The sequence below is a fragment of the Tachypleus tridentatus genome, chromosome 13 (assembly GCF_004210375.1).
Source record: "Tachypleus tridentatus isolate NWPU-2018 chromosome 13, ASM421037v1, whole genome shotgun sequence".
Taxonomy (NCBI): Eukaryota; Metazoa; Arthropoda; class Merostomata; order Xiphosura; family Limulidae; genus Tachypleus; species Tachypleus tridentatus.
The window spans coordinates 131627807-131650904 of NC_134837.1; the positions used below are offsets into that span (position 1 = coordinate 131627807).

Genomic DNA, 23098 nt, shown 5'->3' on the forward strand with positions numbered 1-23098 from the left:
CTGAAGGACCAATAAAACCCTATGATCTCAGAGCCAAGAGTTACATAGATGAACCAGAAATCTCAGATATCCCCCCCAGTAGTTTAGATGGGAGATTTGTCCAGAACAAAAGAAAGTCATTGAGTTGTTTGGGAAGGCCCACCTTGACTATTACTACTTTGGCCATTTTGTAGGGTCAAGTGGAGTGAGCAATAGTAGCTAATGTCAACATAATATTTTAGGAAAGTATGAGACTCATTGGTACATCTTGATTGTTCCACACTCTAAACTACATTAACTTAAAAACAGCCTTTATCATTCATATACTTATCAAGCCTTTTATTACACCCATTTAAACTTCTTACCTCTACAACATCTTAAACCAACCAATTCCAAAGGTCAACCACCCTGTTAGAATAATGAAACTCTTTTAGTTGAAGGTTACTCCTGCTCTGCCAAATTTACATTTGTGTGCCGTAGTCCTGCTATCTTCACTGTTAAATGTGAAATAAGATGACACATCAACACCATCAATTCCCCTTATAATCTTAAACACCTCAATCATCCTCCATAACTCTTCGTTTTGAAGAGAAAACATTTTCAGATATTTCAACTGTCTCCTCATATGACAGTCCTTCCATCCCAGGAACCATTCTAATAACACTTTCTAACAATTTGATGTATCTCCTAAGGGTAAGGAGACCAAGAATGAACACAATATTCCAAATGTAGCCTAACCATTGACTTGTACAATGAAATTATAACCTCTTTAGACTTGTATTCAATATTTATATAGGTACGACTTAAAATCCTGTTTGCTTTACCACTAGAAACAGCACATTGCTTAGATGACTTTAGAGACTGATCAACTATTATACCAAGATCCCTTTCTTTCATAACACTGTTAAGGTCATTCCCATCCTAATTATATTTATAATTCAAATTATGATAACTGACATGCAATATCTTGCATTTATTGTAATTGAAACCCACCTGCCATTTATTTGTTCTACTCTTTAAGTGATATATATCCTTTTGTAAATTAGCAGCATCCTCTTCACAGCTAGCAACACCCAAGACCTAAATATCATTTGCAAATTTAAGTAATTTATTGACTGTTCCTTCATCTACGTGATCGATGTAAATCAAAAAGAGCAAAGGTCCTAAGACTGAGCCCCGAGATTCCCTAGTTGTGACATCAATCCAGTTTGACTGATCTCCATTTGTAATAACTCCCTGCTTTCTTCCATCCAGCCATTCTTCAATCCAGTTTGTTAAATTATCCTCCACAAAGATACAGACAATTTTTTTACATGCCTTCTATATGGCACCTTGTCAAATGCTTTCTAAAAATTCAAATATATCTACATAATCAGTAACCTTTTCAAAGAACATCAGAAGATCTGTTAAATGACTTTTCAAAACACCTTTTAATAGATTTTTCAAACCTTTTCCCACATTTGATGTAAGACTAATGGGTCTATAATTACTGGAACAATGTTTATCACTTCCCTTGAAAAGAGGAGTTACATCAGCTAACTTTCAATCCTCTCATACCTGCCCACTATTCATGAACAGAAAAAAATAGTAGTAAATGGCTCACATATCCAATATTTAACCTCCTACAAAACCCTTGAGGAAATATTATCTGGCCCAAGATACTTATTATTGTTTTAAACTTCCCAATTTTTTCTTAATGAGCTCAAAATTAATGCAGTCATCTTGTTTGTTCTCAGACAGCAAGGTAACATTTTTCCCTCTAACTAAAAAAATCAAGAAAATGAAAGCAGCTAAACATTAACAATTACTGTAAAAAATAAAAGTCCCCAAATGAAACAAAACAATATCCTGGGCAAAAACTGACAATGGGTCAAAATTAAAAGAGGTACAAGGTGGAAGAGCCCCCACCATCACCATTACCAAAAAAAAAAGAACACATTATTAGTAGGTGAAGAGCTTGAAAAGTAAGATAAATTAAAACTATATGGCCAAACTAAAGATTAGTAATTAGTTTTTAATTAATTTATCAAAAGTATCAGTAATGATCCACAAACTGAATCTTTCAACATGATATTAATATTGTCAGGTGTAAAAAAAATTAGTTCAATATTTAAAATAAAACATACCTAAGAAAAAATATTAAAATTACACACGCAGAAACTTCTTATGAAAGATATATCACTAATAAGTCATTTTCTTTAGACAATGAAGTAGTACAGCCAGGGCAAATCAAATTTTTATTTTTTAATTTAATCATTATAATGAGAAAAAGACAGGTTTTTCACAACTGAAAGTACACTTGAAAGTGATACCTATTAGAAACACTAGTATACAATACGATATATAAGTTTGAAAATGTAGAAAAATTTAGACCAACATTACAATTATAGGAACTTGCTGGATGTTAAAAAAAAACAGGTGTATAAATTCCAGTATTGGTAGAAATCTAGGGCTTGAGCTGCATAAAGTTAATAATTGGAGTTCAGTTTCACAATTCATATGAGATAGGGGAAATTTCAGGAGATGCTAAAGGCTCCCTGGAGCTCAAGGATTTGAGATGCTCTGAAAAGCATTCTGAGTTATTTACCTACCAGAATCACAAGTCTAATTTGTAATGTAGCATAACTGAAGTGAGAAGGTGAACTAAGTGAGTGAATATGATTTAAAAAGAGTAATAAATTTAGTTTTACACTTAAGCTAAATGAAAGTTAACACAAAATCTCTTGTGCAAAGATGGCATGAGTAGATGGTGATAATCAGTTTTACCAAATTGGTCCTGTGACAGAAAATTAAACCACAACTTATACTAAATAAGTTATGCATATGCACTCACTGTATCCTGAATATGCTTGTAATAAATACATCCTCACCAAAGGCTTTTCTGACATTTTGAAATTTTGCAAAAAGTCTGCAATAGTGTCTTATTTCTATTATTTGATGATGTTGTATGGTATGTTGACAAAGAAAAGTAACTCAAATGTAGAAGAATGACATATTGCAAAGTAGACTTGTACAAATGACATGAACTGATAAGACTGATTTAACTTATGAATGTGCTTGGACATTCTACAGCAGAAATGTTTTCATACAAATTTCTAACAACAGGAGCATTTTTAAAAAAGGAATGGTGCTCCAGTTTGCTCTACCTTTACTCAATTCAAGCCCTGTAAAACATTTGTAGCAGTAGTAAACACTGACTTGTAAATCCAGATAATTGCACACAAAAAATCTTGATTATGGCAGGAAAACAGAGCTTATTAATGTGTCTTCTTAACACATGTGCAATAAGTCATAAGAAAGGAGGAAGAGCAGAGAATTATGAGTGCAATGATGCATGCTTTGAATTACATTAAGGACATTCAGAAGTTTAATCACATTTATTGATGACATGAGAGCATCTCAGAAATGAAAGGTTTTTTTATATTTAAGATGTATGTCTGTGTGTTTGGTATCTGATGTTTTAAAGTAGCTTGTCTTAACATCATGTTTCTAAAGTCTTATGCAGTTTCTTTTATATCATGGTGATTCATAAATCTGATACTTTGTATGAATCTTAAAGAAATTTTATTTTATTACCATTTTATAACCTCAAATTTCTTTGTTATGTTTTTAATGAGGTGTGGAACTTTCTCTTATGGTTCAAACAAAAATAAGGTTTTAAAAAACATAATTGAATTTAAATTTAAATGTTGTTTCAAGTTTTTACAATGAGCAAAATAAAGATCTTGGAATTCTTAGACATAAATTCTAAAACAATGTATAATGTTTTCAAAAATAAACATCCAACAATAAAACTAAATGCAATAAAAAAAATCAGATAAAACTAAAATTACATTATAACCATTTCAATAATTTTGGTGAATATTAAACCCACAAAAAGCTAACATACAATCATAAAGCTACCTACTCGACCAATAAGATTTTCTGCACTATCATATAACTGTCGAGTTCTCCTCAGTGGGGAATCATAATACTGATGACCTAATATACAAAATGTAAAATACACATTTATTGTACATGATACATAAACATCAATAATTTCATTGTAGTAGTACTTTCCAATTTACATGTGTCCACAATACAGCAAGTCATTTCAGCAACAAACATTTGACACATGTGTATGATAACAAACTTTAATTCTTGAACATTTTGAAACTTATATATTCCACCTTTGACATGCTATATTAAACATGGTAAAATATTAGGTATAAAAATTTCTTAAGTTCCAATGTCTTCTGAATAGAAATTAAAATACAGAGTAAAATAGATGAAATTAATTTTTTAAATAAAGAAGAATAGGTTAGTGCATCAAGTGTAATAATGTTACGTTTGCTTTTACAAAATTATATGAGTTATTCAAAACAGGCTTAGTTGTAGCAAAGCTGTGTTATTATTCCAAGTTGAGAGTTCATTAATAATAGATACATCTGAACCCTTTCCAATGATTCAATGTCTGTCCTCAGGGAAGGATAAAAAGACTGAATACAATACTCAAAATGTCACCTAACCAGTGGCCTGTACATTTAAATTACAACCTCTTTTGATTTATATTCAATATTTCTGTAGATACAACTTAAAATATATCTTTTTTTCTAACACTAGCAACAGCACACTGCTTCAGTGGCTTTAGAGACTGATCGATTATTACACCACAACCCCTTTCTTTCATGAGATTGTTAATGTTATTCCAATTCAAATTATGATAACCAACATGCAGTTTCTTGCATTTATTATTGCATGTTTTACTTGCCAAACTCACTAAATGATCTAAATATTTCTGTAAATCAGCAGCATCCTTTTCACATTCAGCAACACCCAACACCTTGATAACATCTAAAAACTTAAATAATTTAGTAACCATTTTTTTTCCCCGATGTCATTGAAGTAAATAAAAAAAAAGACAAAGGTTTGAACACTGAGCCCTGAGGTACCCCACTTGTAACATTACTCCAGTTTGACTGAAACCCATTTATAACAACCCTCTGTTTACATTCATTCAGCCACTCTTCTATCCAATTTACTAACTAATCCACCACGACTGTAGAAATAATTTTTTTAAATCTTTCTATGTGGCACCTTGTCAAATGTTTTTTTTTTAAATCCAGATACACTAAATCTACACCCTACCCTCATCTACATAAACAGTCAACATGGTTTCACTAAGAGAAAATCCTGCCTTACAAATCACTTGACCTTCTTTCAAAAGATTGCTGATAACTGGCTTTGAAAAGCATTTTCTATTAAAGTTTCCAAACTTTCTCCCACAACTGATGTAAGACTAAGGGGTCTGTAATTACAGGGACACATTTTATCACCTCTTTGAAAAGAGAAGTTACATTATATAACTTCCAATCCTATGGTACCTACCACTATTCATGGAATCTTGTCTACAATGAAAGAAATAACAGCACATCAATGCATGTATTATACAACTAAAACAGAGAATCTTGTCCAATACAAGAGTAATAAGAGGACATCAATGCATGTATTATACAGCTAAAACAAACAACCTTGTCTAACATAAGAATAATAAGAGCACATCAATACATATATTACACAACTAAAGCAAAGAGCCGTGTCCAACATGACAGTCACAAGGGCACATTAATGCATGTATTATACAAATGAAAGAGAGAACCTTGTGAAATACAAAAGTAAATAGAATATTTGTTAATGCACAGTTTTTATCACAGAAACCAAATATCTTCAAGGAACAATAAAGAAAGTTATGTTTAATTTATGCATTAAATTAGTAGAATGAATTTGGTAGGAACACTTATAGCTAACAGTAGTTCTATTTGCATGAAAATAATTTTAACAATGATATATTTACAAGACCCAATTCCTTAGAAACAGACTGCCACACCTGGAAGAAAAATACAGTGCATTGTTTGAAAATCATATATCACAACTGTAATTAATGCAATTTTCGTAGTGAAATGAAAATTGGTTCAAATGTATAATGTGTTTCCAAGTTATACACAATAGGCACCAGTAGCAACTTTAAGAATAATTTTAAAATTTAGTTTTAATAGTACAACAACTGTAACTTTGTAAAATAATTTCAAGCTATAGTATTCTGGTGTGGCTGAAAATGCTGAAACTTATGGCCATGCTCAGAATACATGAATGTGTACTGAAAATAATTTGATCCATACACATTTACATGTTTGTGTAATTATTCCTTTCATCAGTAAAAAGCAAAAGTATAGGTGCATGTTGATTAACACTTACCATGGTAAGAAGCTTGGTGAACTGGTAAAATACTGGAAGATTTTCTGCTACTTCTGTGGATTGACTTATGACTGGTACCTGGCATTATTCCTGCAACAGCCATTGCTGGCAATTGAGCTAGCTTAAGTGAAGTAGCAATGTGACTAAGTGAGTGCTGATGAGGTTGGTTATAAGATTCCTGCTGTTGATAACAAGATCTATCAACAAAAAAAGGACTCTCATTTCTGTACTGCTTCCATACCCATGGCAAACGAAAATTCCTTTTCCCACTCCTACTTGCAAATTTTCGAGGTGGAGGAGTGGGAGGCTGGGGTCCTTCTTGGTCTTTGGAATCTCCTACAGAAAGACTAAATACCACAATAATATACTGCTTAGTATCAAGCTATGTTGCTGCTAAGCACCTGTGATAAATTACAAAAATATATCAGCAAATTAGAAAAAAAGCATATTAATTGAAATAATCTGCCTGTATCCAAGAAGTACTATAACATCTTCAAGTGAGCCAGGTTAGTTTAATTCTAAATAAACATGAGGATCAAAGAACACTTGAAATATAAGTTTGGTATCTAATGAATATCTTTTCTAAGACATGAAATAAATCTTTGATATAGCAGTTTTAATAATATTGTTTAGAACTGAACTAAATGAAAACAAGATTTCAAATACATTGTGTATTAGTTAAATAAATCATGCAACAAATGTGGGATTATTTAATTTTCTTGTGAATAACACAGTGATAATGATGCAGTAAAAAGTGATGAAATGAAGTACCTGAACTTGTTGTGCAACAAAGACAAGACTGGACTTTGGTCGATACTGACTATTTCCTGGTTAAGAAAGCTAGATGGAGGAAGAACACTTTCAAAACTGGAACTGCTATTCATAAAAGAGGTGCTGGGAGCATGCTTTTGATACAGTTCTCTAAGCTGAAAGATGTCACTTCCAAAATTTTCACTCACTGAGCTGGCATTGTACTTTGTTAACCCCTCAGATGGAATGGTTAGATGAAGAGGTAAAGTTGACCCAGATGAACTTGGTAATGAAGAAACTACTCCATAGTTGTATAGTTCTACATCATCTACTGAGAAAGAGCTGGAAAGAAGAATGTTATAATATGAAACTAAAATCAGTATAAAAAAAAAACGTAATAACAAAACAGCAATAATATAATTAAATGCGTTATTGAAACATAATGCTGAAATACGTTTGAATTTCAACATTGAGACATTTAGCAGTTTTAGGAGCCTGTGATAGAAAAGCCAATAAAGACAAAGGTTCACACCATGGTAGAAGAGACTGCACATGGGTTATATCCATAACTGTGTGGGACTGCCAGTAGTACAGTAGCTTCTCTAACAAGACATATCCAGTACCACAGAATAAGAAAAGGATTTTTTTTAAGTGGAATTTGTATTCTACACAAAAAATTAACTGATTTATATGAAATTCAAATGTTAATTTTTTTTTTAATCAGAATATAGTGAATTTTTCAGGATTTCTAAAATATTGGGTTTGTTGATCAACCCCTTCCAACCCTTCTCCCTATCATAGCAGTGTAGTGGATACTACTTTAAATTCTCTAATTCAGCCATATGTGTCATGACAAAGGCTGTGCCATATGGCTTTGGTGACTTCTAATCAAACCATTATTTTATCTAAGAAGATTAACCAACAATGCTTTAGAAAATAAAATTTTGCTGTGTATAGCATCTTAAAAAAATGACATACATGGCAAAACTTTTATGAACTAACCTTGATAAATCTGGTCCATAAATAGAGTTAAGATATCTGTCTTGTGGTAATTTGATATGATTAACAGTGTATAATTTCGTCTGTATATAGTGGGAGAATGGTGAGTGAATGGGAGATATTCCAGCTCGAGGCTGACAATGGCCAACATGGAGCAACTGAATTTCTTTGGGATATCTTGCATGTTCAGTGGTCCAAATGCTTCCAAATAATGGATGATACCTCTGAAATGAATACAGATACCTGCTTAGAATGATTAGCTCTAAAGAAATAGGTCCTATTCATTAACATAAATATAACCAAAGATGGATTAAAAAAATTACAGAGATGTCTTTATTCTTCTTTAACTTTGACATAGTTTTCAACTAAGTTTGTTTATTTTGAAAATAATGGAAAACTACACAATGGCTATCTGCACTAGCCATTCCTAATTTAGAAGTGTAAGATTAGAGGGAAGGCAGCTAGTTATCGCCACCCACCATCAACTCTTAGGCTACTCTTTTATCAATGAATAGTGGGATTGACCACTACATTATAACACCCCCACAGCTGAAATGGTGAGCATGTTTGGTGTGATAGTAATTCGAAATTGCAACCCTCAGATTATGATTTTAGCACCCTAACCACCTGGCCATGCCAGGCTTTTCTACTAGCTGAGCTTGTTTCTGCAATCTCAAGCATATGCTCTATTTTATAAAATTGGTTTTCTAGCATTGCTTTTGATTTAGCATATATAAATGCAAATAGAAGAAACAAACATATCTTCATGAAATGTAATTCAACACACAATCTTCAGTTCAAAAGAGTGAGAACTGAATGATTCCAAATTAAATATATTAATGGTAGAAATGAGGTATTCTAAGTTGATAGATGGCATTTTTCACTTTAATTAATAATGTTGCAGTGGAGACTGGACATTAGAAATCGTTATAACAATCATAACCACAAAATCCAGATGAAAACACTTATTTTCACTAAGAGCTAAATGTCAATCATCATAATTATGACAGAAACTGTATGTTGTAAAGAATAACATGGTCAAAACATAATAAGATTAATCTAAAATATGGAACCATTGTATTAACATGTTAAAAAGTAAAACTTGTAAGTGTTAGGCTCACTCTATGTGTGGGTTCTTTATCTACACCATCAAAATATCCATCAGCATCTAAACTCCCTGAAATCGTTCGCCGGATCTCAGGCCCAAGGTCATGAAATTTTCGAAGTTCAGCCTGTATACACAAAATAATATTTTATAATTATCTGCATAAAAAACAATGATTTTGATAATAAAATATGTGGTTTTCTAATTACTGGAATATATATGCAACTAAAGAGGCTGGTTGGCAACATGCTTGAAGTAAAAAATATAAACAGACTGCTGGATGGATGAAGTCCTCAAAATTTATTTTATACTTACATCATTTATTATCTAAAAAACCAAAAAGATATCTTTACAGAAAGAATACTGACAAATATTCTAATATATTAATAATAAAGCTATATTAAGTTAACATTAAAACAACATGCATACATACATATATATTAGGCTCAAAATGGGGTCAAGAACATCAAAATCTAGTTTTTATTACAGATTAATATAACTGGATTATTGCTAAATCCTTATTTTGTCATGAAATCCTGGAATCATGATGTGACGAAACTGTGTCTTTCTGGTAACTATCGTTCTGAATGTAATGAAAATGCTTATAGGAATCAAAGATTTATTTATAAACATTTTCAGCATAGTAAACAGATCTTCTTAAAACACAATAGGATACTGTGCATTCATCTAAATTAACAATCACTTCTCATATCAAAACATTATCCCCTCCCAACTGTTTTGTGTATATTTTACTTCCATTGACTGGTCACTCCTCATATCTAGCCAACAGCTTTTAAATTCTTCAAACTTGAGTTGAAACCTTTCTTTATATGGCTACATTAGTCTTGGATTTTGACACTGGAATAATAAAACAGAAATACCCACAATTCATATGTACATCAATTTGGTTTCATTTGCTTTGAATATCATGCAACAACTTGCACAAACCTAAGTTAGTCATCACTAATTTAGCAGTGATAGGCTATAAAGAAGGCTGTTAGTCAACATTACCAACTGCCAACTCTTTTGACAACATATAATGAGATTGACCATTACATCACAATACCCCAACAGCTGAAAGGGCAAGCATCATCAGTGGTGGGGATTCAAACCAGTCACTTGCAGATTGTGAATTGAGTGCCATAACCACGAGACCATGCCAGATCAGATATACCTTGGTCACTATACTTTAAAGAATACGCAGATACCTACAGTAAAGCTTGTGGTAACTGGATATTAACAGTTATCGTGATTACTAATTTGTTTGTTTATTATTATCATTTATTTAGTCATTATACCTGGATACCAACTATGGATTATTATTACTATATTTTACTTTTTTAAATTATATTTTGTTCATTGTTATTACAATACTTAACTAAAATTGCTAGTAAGTTAGAAGTATTTCATGAATGGAATTCTGAATAATTTCCACCCCCCAGTGGCTCAGTGGTATGCCTGCAGACTCACAACGTTAAAAACCGGGTTTCGATACCCATGGTGAACAGAGCACAGATAGCCCATTGTGTAGCTTTGTGCTTAATTCAAAAACAACAAACCGTATATTTTCCATATTTTTCAGAAATAGATGCTTGTTTACTTATACAGCTAACATATAGTTTACTAACTATTACTACCTTGATACTAGACAAGCAAGAATGCCTGTATTTTGTAAATGTGTGTACCCTGCAGTATACACAGTAAAGAGGTACGCATTTCTTATGTGCTAAAGAAATGCAAATTAAAGAAACTACATGCAAGACAAAAATATAAAACAGTAATACATTGTTTTGATTTATCACTAAAATGTAGTGCAAGTGTGAAAAGAACAAGTGGTTAAAAACTAAATAATAATAAAAATAACAATAAACATTTTTAATAGATTTGTTTTCTCTATTTAATTTACTTGGTCCTTGAAACACTTTACAACAACCTCTTTCCTTTTATCTTAGTTAACAGTAACCAACCCCAGTTCAACAACCTGATAAAAAGCAGCTACCCTTCATTAATTTAACCCTTTCCAGCAGCCATCTCTGCTAAACAACCAAACTGACCTCATTCATTGACTGATTGTTTAAAGGATATTATACTGTATATAATTAACCCTTTCCAGCAGCCACTTCTGTTAAGCAATCAAAATGATTCCATCGCTTGTCTCACTGCTTAAAGGATGTTCTATTGTACTTACTCTGTTCACCAGCCTTCTCTGCTAAATGGTTAAAATGATTTCATCTCTTGACTAGCTGTTCAAGAGATGCTATACTGTATTTAATTTATGTTTAAAAATTTTGATTCCTTACAAGTGAAGAAATATAATCCTGTTACATCTTCACCTCTGCAAATAAGCTGAATAACTGAAACTTGTCTTACTGATTAGAGAAAACAATAGTACTGATATGACTTCATGTTACAATATTATTGAATTCAGACTGAGTCAATGTCTGGCCTGTAAAATTGGTAATGTAGAATGTGATGGCAGATTATACATTTAAACTCTAAATCCATACTGAAATGTTTGTATTTAGCTTGATTTATGTTTAACTGAACTGATTGATTTTGAAAGAGTTGAGCTTATGGGTTCTTCAATCACTTTTGAAAGCTCCTGATCCTTACAGTTAAAGTCATAGCACTCAATGGATCATGTTCAGATGTTTCTTCCTTCCTCTTTCTGAATCGTCTAAAGTAGTCTTGAATCAGAAATGTTGCATAGAACTTGCCCACTGTTACATCATCATCAGCTAAGTGAGGGAAAATAAAATGGTTTCAGTGTTACTTTTAGGCTTATAAATTTTAATGAAAATTTTTTATTAAAAAAAATATGAAGTTTGATAAATATCCTCCAAGACTATATATTGTAATGATACTTTTTGAAAAGTGTAATACGTGAAAAAAAACACAAAAACAAACCTCCAGAAGGTGGAATTATTTGATCAAGAAGCTTTGAGCTTGTACGTTTCCAAATCCTCCTAATTATAGCCCTCAGTTCTGTATTGGCATCATCAATGTTACCTAGGCAATAGAATACGAAAAGTGTTAACTGAACAGCAAATATTTATTATAAATTCAATGTAGAAACATCCATTTGAAAATACATGTAGATTCAACAAATGGATTTAACATGATGATACAAAACCCTATAACTCAAGCACTTCTGAAAGATGCACCTTTCTTTTTTAAGGGAAAAACTGGGGTATTCCTAGTTTGTCCCTGAGAAAGAAAGGTCCACCTTTCGAAATTATTAGATTACAAGGTTTTGTATTTTTGAATTAAATGTATAAGAAATGTTTAATTCATAAACTAATATAAAGCATAACTAGAAACAAAATAACTAGTTAACTTTTAAGTTAGTGCACTGTGTTATAGATTGTTAAATGTCAATAATGTATTCATAAAACTAGATCTAACCTTCAGTTTTTATGTGTAAAGAAGTCCTCACCAGAGCAAACAGTGTTGCATTAAACATCACAGTCCCATCGGTGTTTAGCGGCATGTTCATTGACACGAGCCTCTGTTAATTATTAACAGACTGTTAAATAACAGTAAAAGTACCAAACTATAAAAATACTCAGAATTAAATTGCCGAATACTGCATACAAACACTTAAGATATCACGTTATTTTTCACCATATAATAAAACAAAAATACATATGTAGCAAGACAAACAGAAGTGGTTTCAAAACAAGATTCAATTAATTAATGCCACAGCTATATACAAGCACTAATTCTGGTAAATAAAAACCTTTGATTTCAGACCACAAGAATCTATTATCAAATCCACCAATTAATAAAAACTAATTATTGTATAGGTTCTTCATCAAGACCACAATACTTTATAATAAGAATGAAGCAACCAAACAGTTTTCTTTCACCAAACACATTCCCTGATAACTTCACAACTTCTGAGATACAAACTTTACAACACTTTCTATGATGGTTTACAAAGATGTATAGAAATATGTAATGGAGTCCTGAACCATTTTGCAACAATGTATAACATGAGTTTGTGATATATGAGCTGTACTTATCTTATAGAATACTACATGAGAACAAGGTTTATTAAACTTTAAAGGTAATGAAAATTTCACAGAAACCTAAAAACAACTGACAACAAAATATTGTAAAGTTATGTGGTTTATAAACCATACTTACCTTACAAGCTACTCTATGAGGACAAAGTTTACCAAACCCTAAAGGTGGTGAAATTTTTCTTAACAAGGTCACAAGATCCAAATGTTTTATTCTCCCCCTACAAATAATGTCAATATGTTAAATTTACATTTTCTACCCATGAAAAAACAACAGCATACAGTTTAGAGAACAGCAAATGAAAAGTTTGAAACAAAGTGATTGTTATAACAATTGTTATAACATTTGTTAGTAAAGCACTAAAAGTGTTGAATTTATCTAAAATATACAAAATTGGAATATTTAATACTCTTGGCTATGGTAAAGTTCCACAACAATAATTTTAATATTAGCAAAGATCAATGAAATTCTAAGTAGTGTAACAATTGAGCCTTGTTAATTAAATGTAAAAAAGTCTGTAAAAAAGTTCTTTTTAACAGAAACTACATCATCAAAGATTACCCACTAACCTTGCATCTGGATCATATTCTGACCAAAGTCGTATAAACTCATCTAGGTGATGTGGACCAAGAATGGACCAATCACGTGTTAAGTAATCAAAATTATCCATGATTACAGCTACAAACAGGTTTATAACCTACAGAATAAGATGGAAAAATAAATATAAGCACTAATTATAGTAGCTAACACTCTTTTAGGATTCAGAATCTTAGTGCAACACAAAAATTGTTACTGTATTTATCTACAGGAGGTTGAGTAAGTTATATTAAAAATCAAAATGATTTTGGAGCCTCATTATATTGTCCATGCCACTACATCTGATGATCATGCCCCTTGACACTTTCCCTGCATTCTAAGACTTATGCCCAAAGTACAACACTCACTACTCCTCACTGCTAGGTTTCTGTATAATCCATCTAGTATACAAGGACAATCTGAAAAGTTCAATTGCACAGAAATCCATTTGTGCAGTGTCCAATAACTTAGTCATTATGACTTTGTATGGAATAACATGGGTATTAGTTTCATTCTGCAGCTGCTTGAGGTATGCAGAAGTTGAAAGAGAGGTATGACTGGCCCTATATATGTTGACTCATATAACTGATGCAGATACTTCTTGATTATATTGCATAACCTTGATTGAGACACACCAATATGCTGAAGTCAATGACCTTTGTGTTGCAAGGGTGTCACACTTTGCCTGTCAAAGCTGTGATAGAAATTGTTACAGCTTTATATCTCTCTCTCTAGAAGGTCCTGGTTCTCCAAGTTGACAGACGTTCCTTTTCTTTCTAATGCCATCAAGTACACAGGAAATCTTTGTATTGACAATTCAAATCCTTGAATTCAACACATCTTTATGCTTTAAATATATGAATAACTTACACCAGAATGGACTATCATATATCCTCCTTAAAACAATATTTGGTGGCATAACACAAAGTACAAAATAGTATACAATGCCCAAATGTAGTACTCATACACTCTGTTTCACCAAAATATTAAACCGGTTGTGGTTGTTGTGGTTGTCATATAACTTGCTGATTTACTTTTTCAAAATCATTTTAACCCTATTTTCGCCCATAGAGTCAGGATGTGTATACCAAGATCTTTTACAGAGCATCATTCAACATGGTATTTTATGCACTTGTAGTTAGAGTTATCAACCATTAATTTTCTCCTACACTACTGATTTTGCAGACGTTCAGTAAGAATACATATTAATCAAGTTGTCAGACTCAGTATACATGGATTTCTGCACAATCAGATTGTTGAAATAAGTACAGGGAAACTGTGATCCTTGTATGCTAAACTGATTATGGAAAGCATGCAGAAAGAAGTGTCGTGCTTTGGATATAATAGCCTTGGAAATGGTGCCTTTATATTGGAAATTACGCTGCAGGGTAACTGTCAAGATACACGGTCATCAGATAGAACATGACAGAATTAGTTTTAGCTTTTAACAAAACTCAACATTTTTAAAACAAAGGTACTGCATAATGCTCACATGTACAATACCATAAGACTTAGATGATTTTTACATTTTCATAATCTAATCTTTCTTTATAAGTAATCATTCCCTGAAAAAAAGGTGAAAGTAGAGTAAGCTACTGAAAAATTAAACACATTTTCCCACTTTTTGAACCAAATGAAATAATAAAATCATGTATTCAACATGGTTTAATATTTGGATTTTATGGAGTTATAAGCCATTGTTGTGTGTGTTGTAGATCATTCCAGTGTATATTACAGCAACATCATTGCTTTTGTGTGTGTGTAGATAATCCTTTCATAAGATGTAGATTGTTGTTTTGTTTATTGTAAGTCACTGCTTTATACACCATATTCTACAATTTTGTATGTTGTAACAAAGCATACTGTTTACTGTGACATGCTTTTTTAACTTACAAAGTTTCACACTATCTAATCTTTGTCATTGCACACAATTCATTAAACTAATCTTTCATACTAAATATCTGGCTTTGTTCTGTAGTAAAACAAGAAATTGCCAATACTAAAGATATGATTTTCCCAAATACCTATTAATTTAGTTTTAAAATTAGCTGCAACTATCAAGCTATCAAACTACTTTTAGTAATATGCACACTTACTAGAAAAGAACACAGAATGTAGAAAGAGATGAAATAAGGCAGTGCAAAATCATTTCCACAGTTTTCCAAAGGAGTACTGGATTGTTTGTCACATTTTACATCTGGTTTATTAGAACAGTCCATCATAATTTCTTGCCATGACTCTCCTGTAGCACACCTGAAAAATTAATATGGTATTTTTATTAATTCAAAATGACAATTGAGACTCACTTGTGATTAGACCCAGAAATCTGTACTGATATTTTTATTCTTTCCATTTGAAACAGTTTGTTATGTTTGTTTGTTTTTTATGAATGTCACACAAAGCTACAAGAGAGTTATCTGTGCTAGCCATCACGAATTTAGCAGTGAAAAATTACAGGAAAGACAGCTGATGATCACCACCCAGTGTCAACTCTTGGGCTGCTCTTTTACCAACAAACAGTGGGATTGACCATCACATTATATGCTCCAACAGCTGAAAGGGTGAGCATGTTTGATGGGACAGGAATTTGAACTTGTGATCCACAAATTGCTAGTCTAGTGCCCTAACTACCTGGCCATGCCAAGTGATTTGAAACAGAACTGAGAAAAGATACATAAATATGATAAACAACATAGGTGTAGGACATTAATTAAAAGTGGGAGAGGTCAAGATTTATTTCACCAAGCAAAGTGAGGGAATGTATGCTACAGGCACCCCCATCAGGACCAGGGTCCAATGCTCATATTAGGGCTCTTGCACTTGATTAAGTTTTAGGCACACTACTGTTTTTCCTGAGAGTAACTTTCCTAATGTTTATACATTTTTACTTAGATAGATGAAAATGCAGGGCGACCAGGCCCCCATCACTACCTTTGCCACTGATCAAGTAATAATGATTTGAACTTATTGAAATTATTATATGATATTGCTATTCACAAGTGCTGAACAAAACTGGAATTCCCAATTCCATTACTTTTACACTTACACTCATATTACTTTCTTAATAAAATAACTGTTTGTGGCAGGACAGAAAAATGAGTATAGACATTACTCATTAAACCTTCATAACTACAGCCTCTTTAATGAAACATCTAAATAAATAATAGAGATGGTATTAAAATAAACATTTTTCCAATCATAAATAAAGTAAAAAGCACAAACTAATTGATATAAATCAATTAACTGAATACTTTGTAAATTAATTTTAGTTAACTTGCATATGTTTTTTTTTACTTTTTTATTTTTGTGTGTAAAAAACTATTTTAGTATCATTTGTATGTAGCATAAATTACTTAATAACTTAAATAAATAATATCGATATTCCTTTTTGTTAATTGTGTATTAAATAAATTTTGAGTTATTTTTTAAGCTTTAAATGCAATAACTTATCTTGGATACATTTCCTTCACTAATAGCTCCATAACCTTTGCTGAGTCTCCCACTATATGATTTATGTCACAAGTGTTATGATTCACTTTATGAAGATTATTCATACTGGAGAAGAACAAAAATAAATGTATGGTATTATTTTAATACTTTCCACTGCCAAAAGTTTCCCTTGTTCAAATCTAAGTGTTTGAATGGACACTTTATCAGGAACCTCAAATAACATCACAGCAAAATGTTAAATATACAAGATCATTCAGTATAAAATTTATTATTTAGTTTATTTACTAATTTCATATTTAGTGAGTATTTAGTTTTAAAAGTTAATTATTTTAAAAAGTGATGTTTGACAAGTTTTGTTATGTAACTCTGTACAAATCTTACATTGTTAAGTATGTACTATGCTGTAAAAAGCTTTTGTAATATTTTTGACATTATCTTCCTTGAAGTTTCCAATCTCCCTTGTTATGTGTAATGTTGTTGCTTCTAGAGGACTAGATATTTCTGTCATATGATATAAATATGTAATGATAGAGAAGTCAGTAAAAAATTACATTAGTGAAAGTGAAATCAGACTGCATGATCGTTGCTTTCGCTGTAATGGACAATATCTAAAGTTGAGTTTCACAGCGGTATTGTAACAACAGAAATAAATATTAATAATTTGTCCTGTCAAAAGGTGTTCTAAAGTGATTGAACCCATATGTGTGGACTTTGACAAAAAGGATACAATTATTTAAAAATCTGGATACCCACAGAGTAACATAAGCAAATTTATCACTGACTGTATTGTAATAACAGAGATAGAGAAGAACAATTCATCTCATCAGTTGGCTTCTAAAGTAATTGATCCAGCCTGTGTGGACGTTTGACAAGAAAAGAGAGTTATTTAAAGCTTTTGAAAGAATTGTGAAAAGTGTAAAAAACTTTTGTACTTATGTTTAACCTGTTTTGAATATATATTATTTTAAACGAAGTAGATTGTATGTTGTTCAAATTCACTGGCAACAAGTCATAAAATTTGGCCCCTGTAAAACTAACACAAAAAATAATATCATGAAAAGGTTTATTACTAACTAATTTCAGAATAAACATCTGACAAGACTTACAGGATAAAAAGTTAATTCAAATGCCTTGATGAGTTCATAAAAACAAGATATACACAAAATAATAAGAAACAAACTATAAGAACCAGAATATAAATTACAAAAAGTACTTTTGGATTACCTGAAGAGAACTAATACAGCTTGAGGAAATGTTTGAAAATTGTTATTTCTGGTAATAGCAGTCTCAGAATTCAGGGCAATCTTCCCAAACACCTGTCAACATATCAATAGATGAAATATAACAGAAATGTATAAAATATCTAATAATGATTCTGCAACCACAGACTTCTTTCTAACTAAACATTTTATTTTCTGTTCTAATCTCTATCTGATTTCTCTTTAATTTCTAATCTCTAATTTATTTGTAATGGTTTATGGAGTATTTATTTTTTCAGTATTTCAAATATATAACTCATGTTGCAGAAGTGTAGAAAGCAAATTAAAAGTGAAAGACAAGTTTTATTTGACTAAGTGAAGCAAGAGAATATGCACTACAGGTGATCTTATTATAGCTGATATCCAAGGTTTGTCTCAGAGCTTTGGAAGCTCTTGGGTTCTAGATTAAAATATATGCATTTATTGCTTTTTCTACGAATATTTTTTCTAATTTTGATGCAGATTTACTGAGGCAGATTTAAAAAGTGGGAATGAACCCCCCCACTCCTTACATCATTGTTTTGAGTGTTTGTACTGTTACACTCATTGCTTGGATAAGCAAGCAGTCTTAGTAATTCCTGTAACAACAAGTAGCTTCCCATGTATGCATGTATGTATTAGAATAAGAACTACTAAATATAAAACTAGCCTCGAATTACTAACAGGTAAACTTTTATCTTTTAATCCTAATCAAAAGACAAAGCTATAGGTCCAATGTAGTAATAAATTTTGATAAAATAATGTATATTCACTGTAGGTGGGGGGAAAAAACGATTTAAAATTATATCTGATAAAAGGAAAACATTTATTTTTGAAACAGTTTCCTAAGTTTAATGTCTATCAGATATTTCTTCTAGTGTATTCACACCTACAATATTCTGTAAAAATGTCTATGTGAACAACGTTAACATCTATCTAGTTCACATAAAAATGTATTCAGGTTAAGACATAAATTCTTACAGTAATAGTTATCATTTTGATTCGTATCATAATATACTCTTCAAAACAAGAAATGCAAAAGGGATATTTTTTTATTTTAAAGAGAAATATATGTAATAACGTTACAAGCTCAGAGTATGTGATGTTACACGTGTTAAGGCACTGATTTCAGACCAAAATGACAATAAAAGTTGTGCTGTTTGAAAACGGGGGAAAACATCGGATTTTTCGCCAAAACGCATGTGTGTCCAATAAATTTGTTTGAGAGATCTGCATGTTCTGCAAGTGCAACATGTGCAAAATCCCTATAAAAGTGACGGGTTCTCGGTTTCCATAGCTCAGTGTTAAGCCACTGATATGCAATACAGTTACACCAAGACTGACTGAAGCACAACTCAACAACGCCATTGGTCGCTTGGAAGCAGGCGAATCTCGATCAGATGTTGCCAGAGCTGTGAATGTCCACCAAAGCACCATCACAAGGCTATGGAATCGTCACCAACAACATGGATCAACTCGTGACCGTCCACGATCTGGCAGACCTCGTGTGACCACGCCCGCACAAGATCGCTACTTCCGATTACGTCACCTTCGGGATAGGACCACCACTGCGACGTCTACTGCCTCAACCATACCAGGGCTGCGTAGGATTTCCAATCAGATCGTATGCAACCATCTACGAGATGCAGGAAACCGACCTCGACGTCCAGTCAGAGGCGTCATCCTCACCCAGCAACATCGTCAAGCACGGCTGCAGTGGACTTGGGCACATCAGGTATGGCCTCATCGACGATGGAGGCATGTTTGGTTCAGCGATGAATCACGTTTTATGCTTCGTAGGCAAGATGGAAGGACCCGTGTTTACCGTTGCCGAGGTGAACGTTTTGCAGCAAACTGTGTGCAGGATGTTGACAGATATGGTGGTGGCAGCGTCATGATGTGGGCTGCCATCGCCTACAACGCCAGAACAGACCTTTTGCGCATTCGAGAGAATCTTACGGCTCAACGATCCGTCGACGAGATTCTTAGGCCCCATGTGCAACCCATCGTGGTGAACATCAACGATGTTTTTCAACATGACAACGCCCGTCCTCACACAGCCCGACTCACCACTGTCTTCTTGAGACACCACAACATCAACGTTCTTTCTTGGCCCTCCAGATCACCAGATTTAAACCCCATCGAACATCTTTGGGATGAGTTGGACCGACGTCTTCGATGGCGACAACCTCAACTGCAGACTCTACCTCAGATTGCAGCAGCTTTGCTGGCTGAGTGGACAGCCACTCCACAGGATGTGATTCGTCATCTCATCGCTTCCATGGGCAGGAGATGCCAAGCAGTTATTGATGCTCACGGGGGCATACTTGTTATTGACGTTGAGTGACGTTAAACTTCACCTTGTGAGCGTGGACTTTGCCTTTGTAGACTTTGGATGTTCAGCAGTGAATATGCAAAGTTTCACACATGTCATACAGAACTACCCGGAATAAACTTGTTAACAATTTGTATCATATTTTGCCTTTTGCATTTCTTTTTTTGAAGAGTATATAAAAACATAAGAGTGGGATATGTTTAAAAAATATATGTGAAAATGATAAAGATGCAAATCAATTTATACAAGACATGAATAAAGTGTGGACTACCTGCATCCCAATCACAGCATAGATGAAGAAGACCATCACGATGAGAAGTGCAACATAAGGTAATGCCTGGGGTGAGATACAAACAACAAACTCATAAACATACAATATTTATCAAGTGTTTTTTTTTTATATTAAGTTACTCTAAATACAAGAAGTATCTCGGGAATATATTAAAAAAAAAACAATATAAGATTGGTTTGTTTTGGATTTTGTGTAAAACTATAAAAAGGTTATCTGTGCTGGCCTTCCCTAATTTAGCAGTGATAGACTAGATGGAAGGCAGCTAGTCAACACTACCCACTGCCCACTCTCAGAAAACAGTGTGGTTATTGACTGACACATTATAATAGTCCCACAGCTGAAAAGGCAAGCATGTTTGGTCTTTTACCTTTCAACAAAAAAGAAAAAAGGCCAAAACCTTAAGTGCTTTCTAATAGTTGACTATTTTTTTAAGAGAACAATGGATAACCTATTTAAAAATGCTTGAATATTGATTTTTTTTTTCTTTTCTCATTTCATTGCACTTTTGGCCATCTCGTGTGCCAACACTTTTAATTAACAGAAGTAACTCAGTTGCAACATTAAAATGCAGTAATATGGTTTAAAATATGGAATTAGTTGAAAAAGGAAGCAAAGTTACCTGAAATGATTTTATAAATGTCCAGAGAAGAGTACGAATTCCTTCACCTCTGCTCAGTAACTTGATCAACCTCATTACCCGGAATAAACGAAAGAAATTAATACTGATAATGTTGGAGCCAGGCTGTAGGAAAACACAATACTTTGATTAAAATAATAATTCTTCATCTCACACACTGTTGGTCAAACTAACAAAAAAAACACCTAATAGGACTTAAATAATTACCTGTAAGTAATTAATTCTTGGTAACAATAACAAACGTTCTGTAGAAAAAGTACAACACTGTACAACTCTATAGGTAATAGCATCAGGTTGATATTGTATTTCTGTACTGCATATCTTCTATCTATGCCTTTGGAACATATTTAGATTTTACACATAAAATTAATAGAAGAATAAATTATAATAAATTCCAATGCAGTACTTACCTTCACCGTAAAAATAGCTATTCCTCTTCAATGTTGCCCTTAATATGCAAATGTTTTGTTTTTTTTTATGCATGCCACAAGCCTCCCACTCCCCTATTGCAATTTCAAGATTCCAACATGTCTCTCCTGCAAATAATCATGTGCCACATCCTCAACATTTACTCTACTGAACTATTATTTCTTGTTTGGAAGCATTTGAGTTTGAGTGTGCTCTTTTGCTTAATGCCTCATGTTCAACTTTATTTTCCTCATGAAGTGGTTATTTTTTTTTACTTAATTTGCTTTCATTCAACCTAGTTCCTACATTTTTATAGATCAGTTAATTCAAGTCAGTTTATTTCTGTGCAATGAATTCCAAAAATTAACATTACCACTTCAGAGGTTACATTATTATTTTCTCTCTGGCCTCAGGTGTGATCAATCTGATGGTGCTTTTCTATGTCAAGAGATTGAATGTTACATGAGACAACCTTTGTCCACAGACAGATTCACTCTCCTCTTGAGCTGGATAAGCTTTTACAGGCTGACAAGGACTTTGATAATTTTTCTTCCTCCAGAATTTGCCATTCCTTCCCATTCCCAACTTGAAGAGTCTCCTAAGCTTAATTCGGTCTTTATGGATTTTTTGTCTTAGGTTTGTGATGCTTTATCCTTTTTACCTACTTCTTATTCACTTAATCCTTCCTTATTGTATGAATTATCACTCCAGCCCTTTATTGGCTATTCTCCACCTCCCTTGATATTCGGGTTCATGCTAATTAATTTGCCCCACAATTAAGTGTAGGGATTAGCATTTTGCATCATCTGAAGAATTCTGATCATTTTGCCTTTTTTACCATTGTGCAGACTATCCATTTTTATATCAGCAGTTTTATATTCTTGTTACCTATTTGGAGGGCAGTTCCCAAATCACATTTCAGTCTTACCCATGTCCAATATACTTGCTTACATCTTACCTTTACCAACTTCTCACAGTATCTTTCTTCCATACACCTCCTATATGAGGCTCTCCCCAGAAATACTGAAGTTTTTTTACTGATACCTTTGCCCTTTACACCTCCACTTTA

The 23098-nt window shown here is 32.7% G+C and overlaps 1 protein-coding gene across 3 annotated transcripts in view; it reads right to left on the minus strand.

Annotated features, from left to right (window-relative positions):
• LOC143237828 (voltage-dependent calcium channel type D subunit alpha-1-like) overlaps nt 1-23098 on the minus strand; it is a 99636-nt gene that overhangs the window by 23150 nt on the left and 53388 nt on the right. For all 3 annotated transcript variants that reach the window (XR_013020281.1, XR_013020282.1, XM_076477470.1), the window contains 14 exons: nt 21604-21726; nt 20964-21029; nt 18344-18435; nt 15766-15922; nt 13663-13790; nt 13217-13313; nt 12473-12575; nt 11975-12076; nt 11681-11805; nt 9084-9194; nt 7966-8186; nt 6985-7305; nt 6214-6560; nt 3887-3960 (listed from right to left, as the gene is read on the minus strand). Coding sequence is in view for 1 of the 3 variants with exons in the window: in XM_076477470.1 (XP_076333585.1) it covers nt 3887-3960; nt 6214-6560; nt 6985-7305; nt 7966-8186; nt 9084-9194; nt 11681-11805; nt 11975-12076; nt 12473-12575; nt 13217-13313; nt 13663-13790; nt 15766-15922; nt 18344-18435; nt 20964-21029; nt 21604-21726 (2067 nt within the window). In the remaining 2 variants the exon portion in view is untranslated. The remainder of the gene's footprint in view (nt 1-3886; nt 3961-6213; nt 6561-6984; nt 7306-7965; nt 8187-9083; nt 9195-11680; nt 11806-11974; nt 12077-12472; nt 12576-13216; nt 13314-13662; nt 13791-15765; nt 15923-18343; nt 18436-20963; nt 21030-21603; nt 21727-23098) is intronic.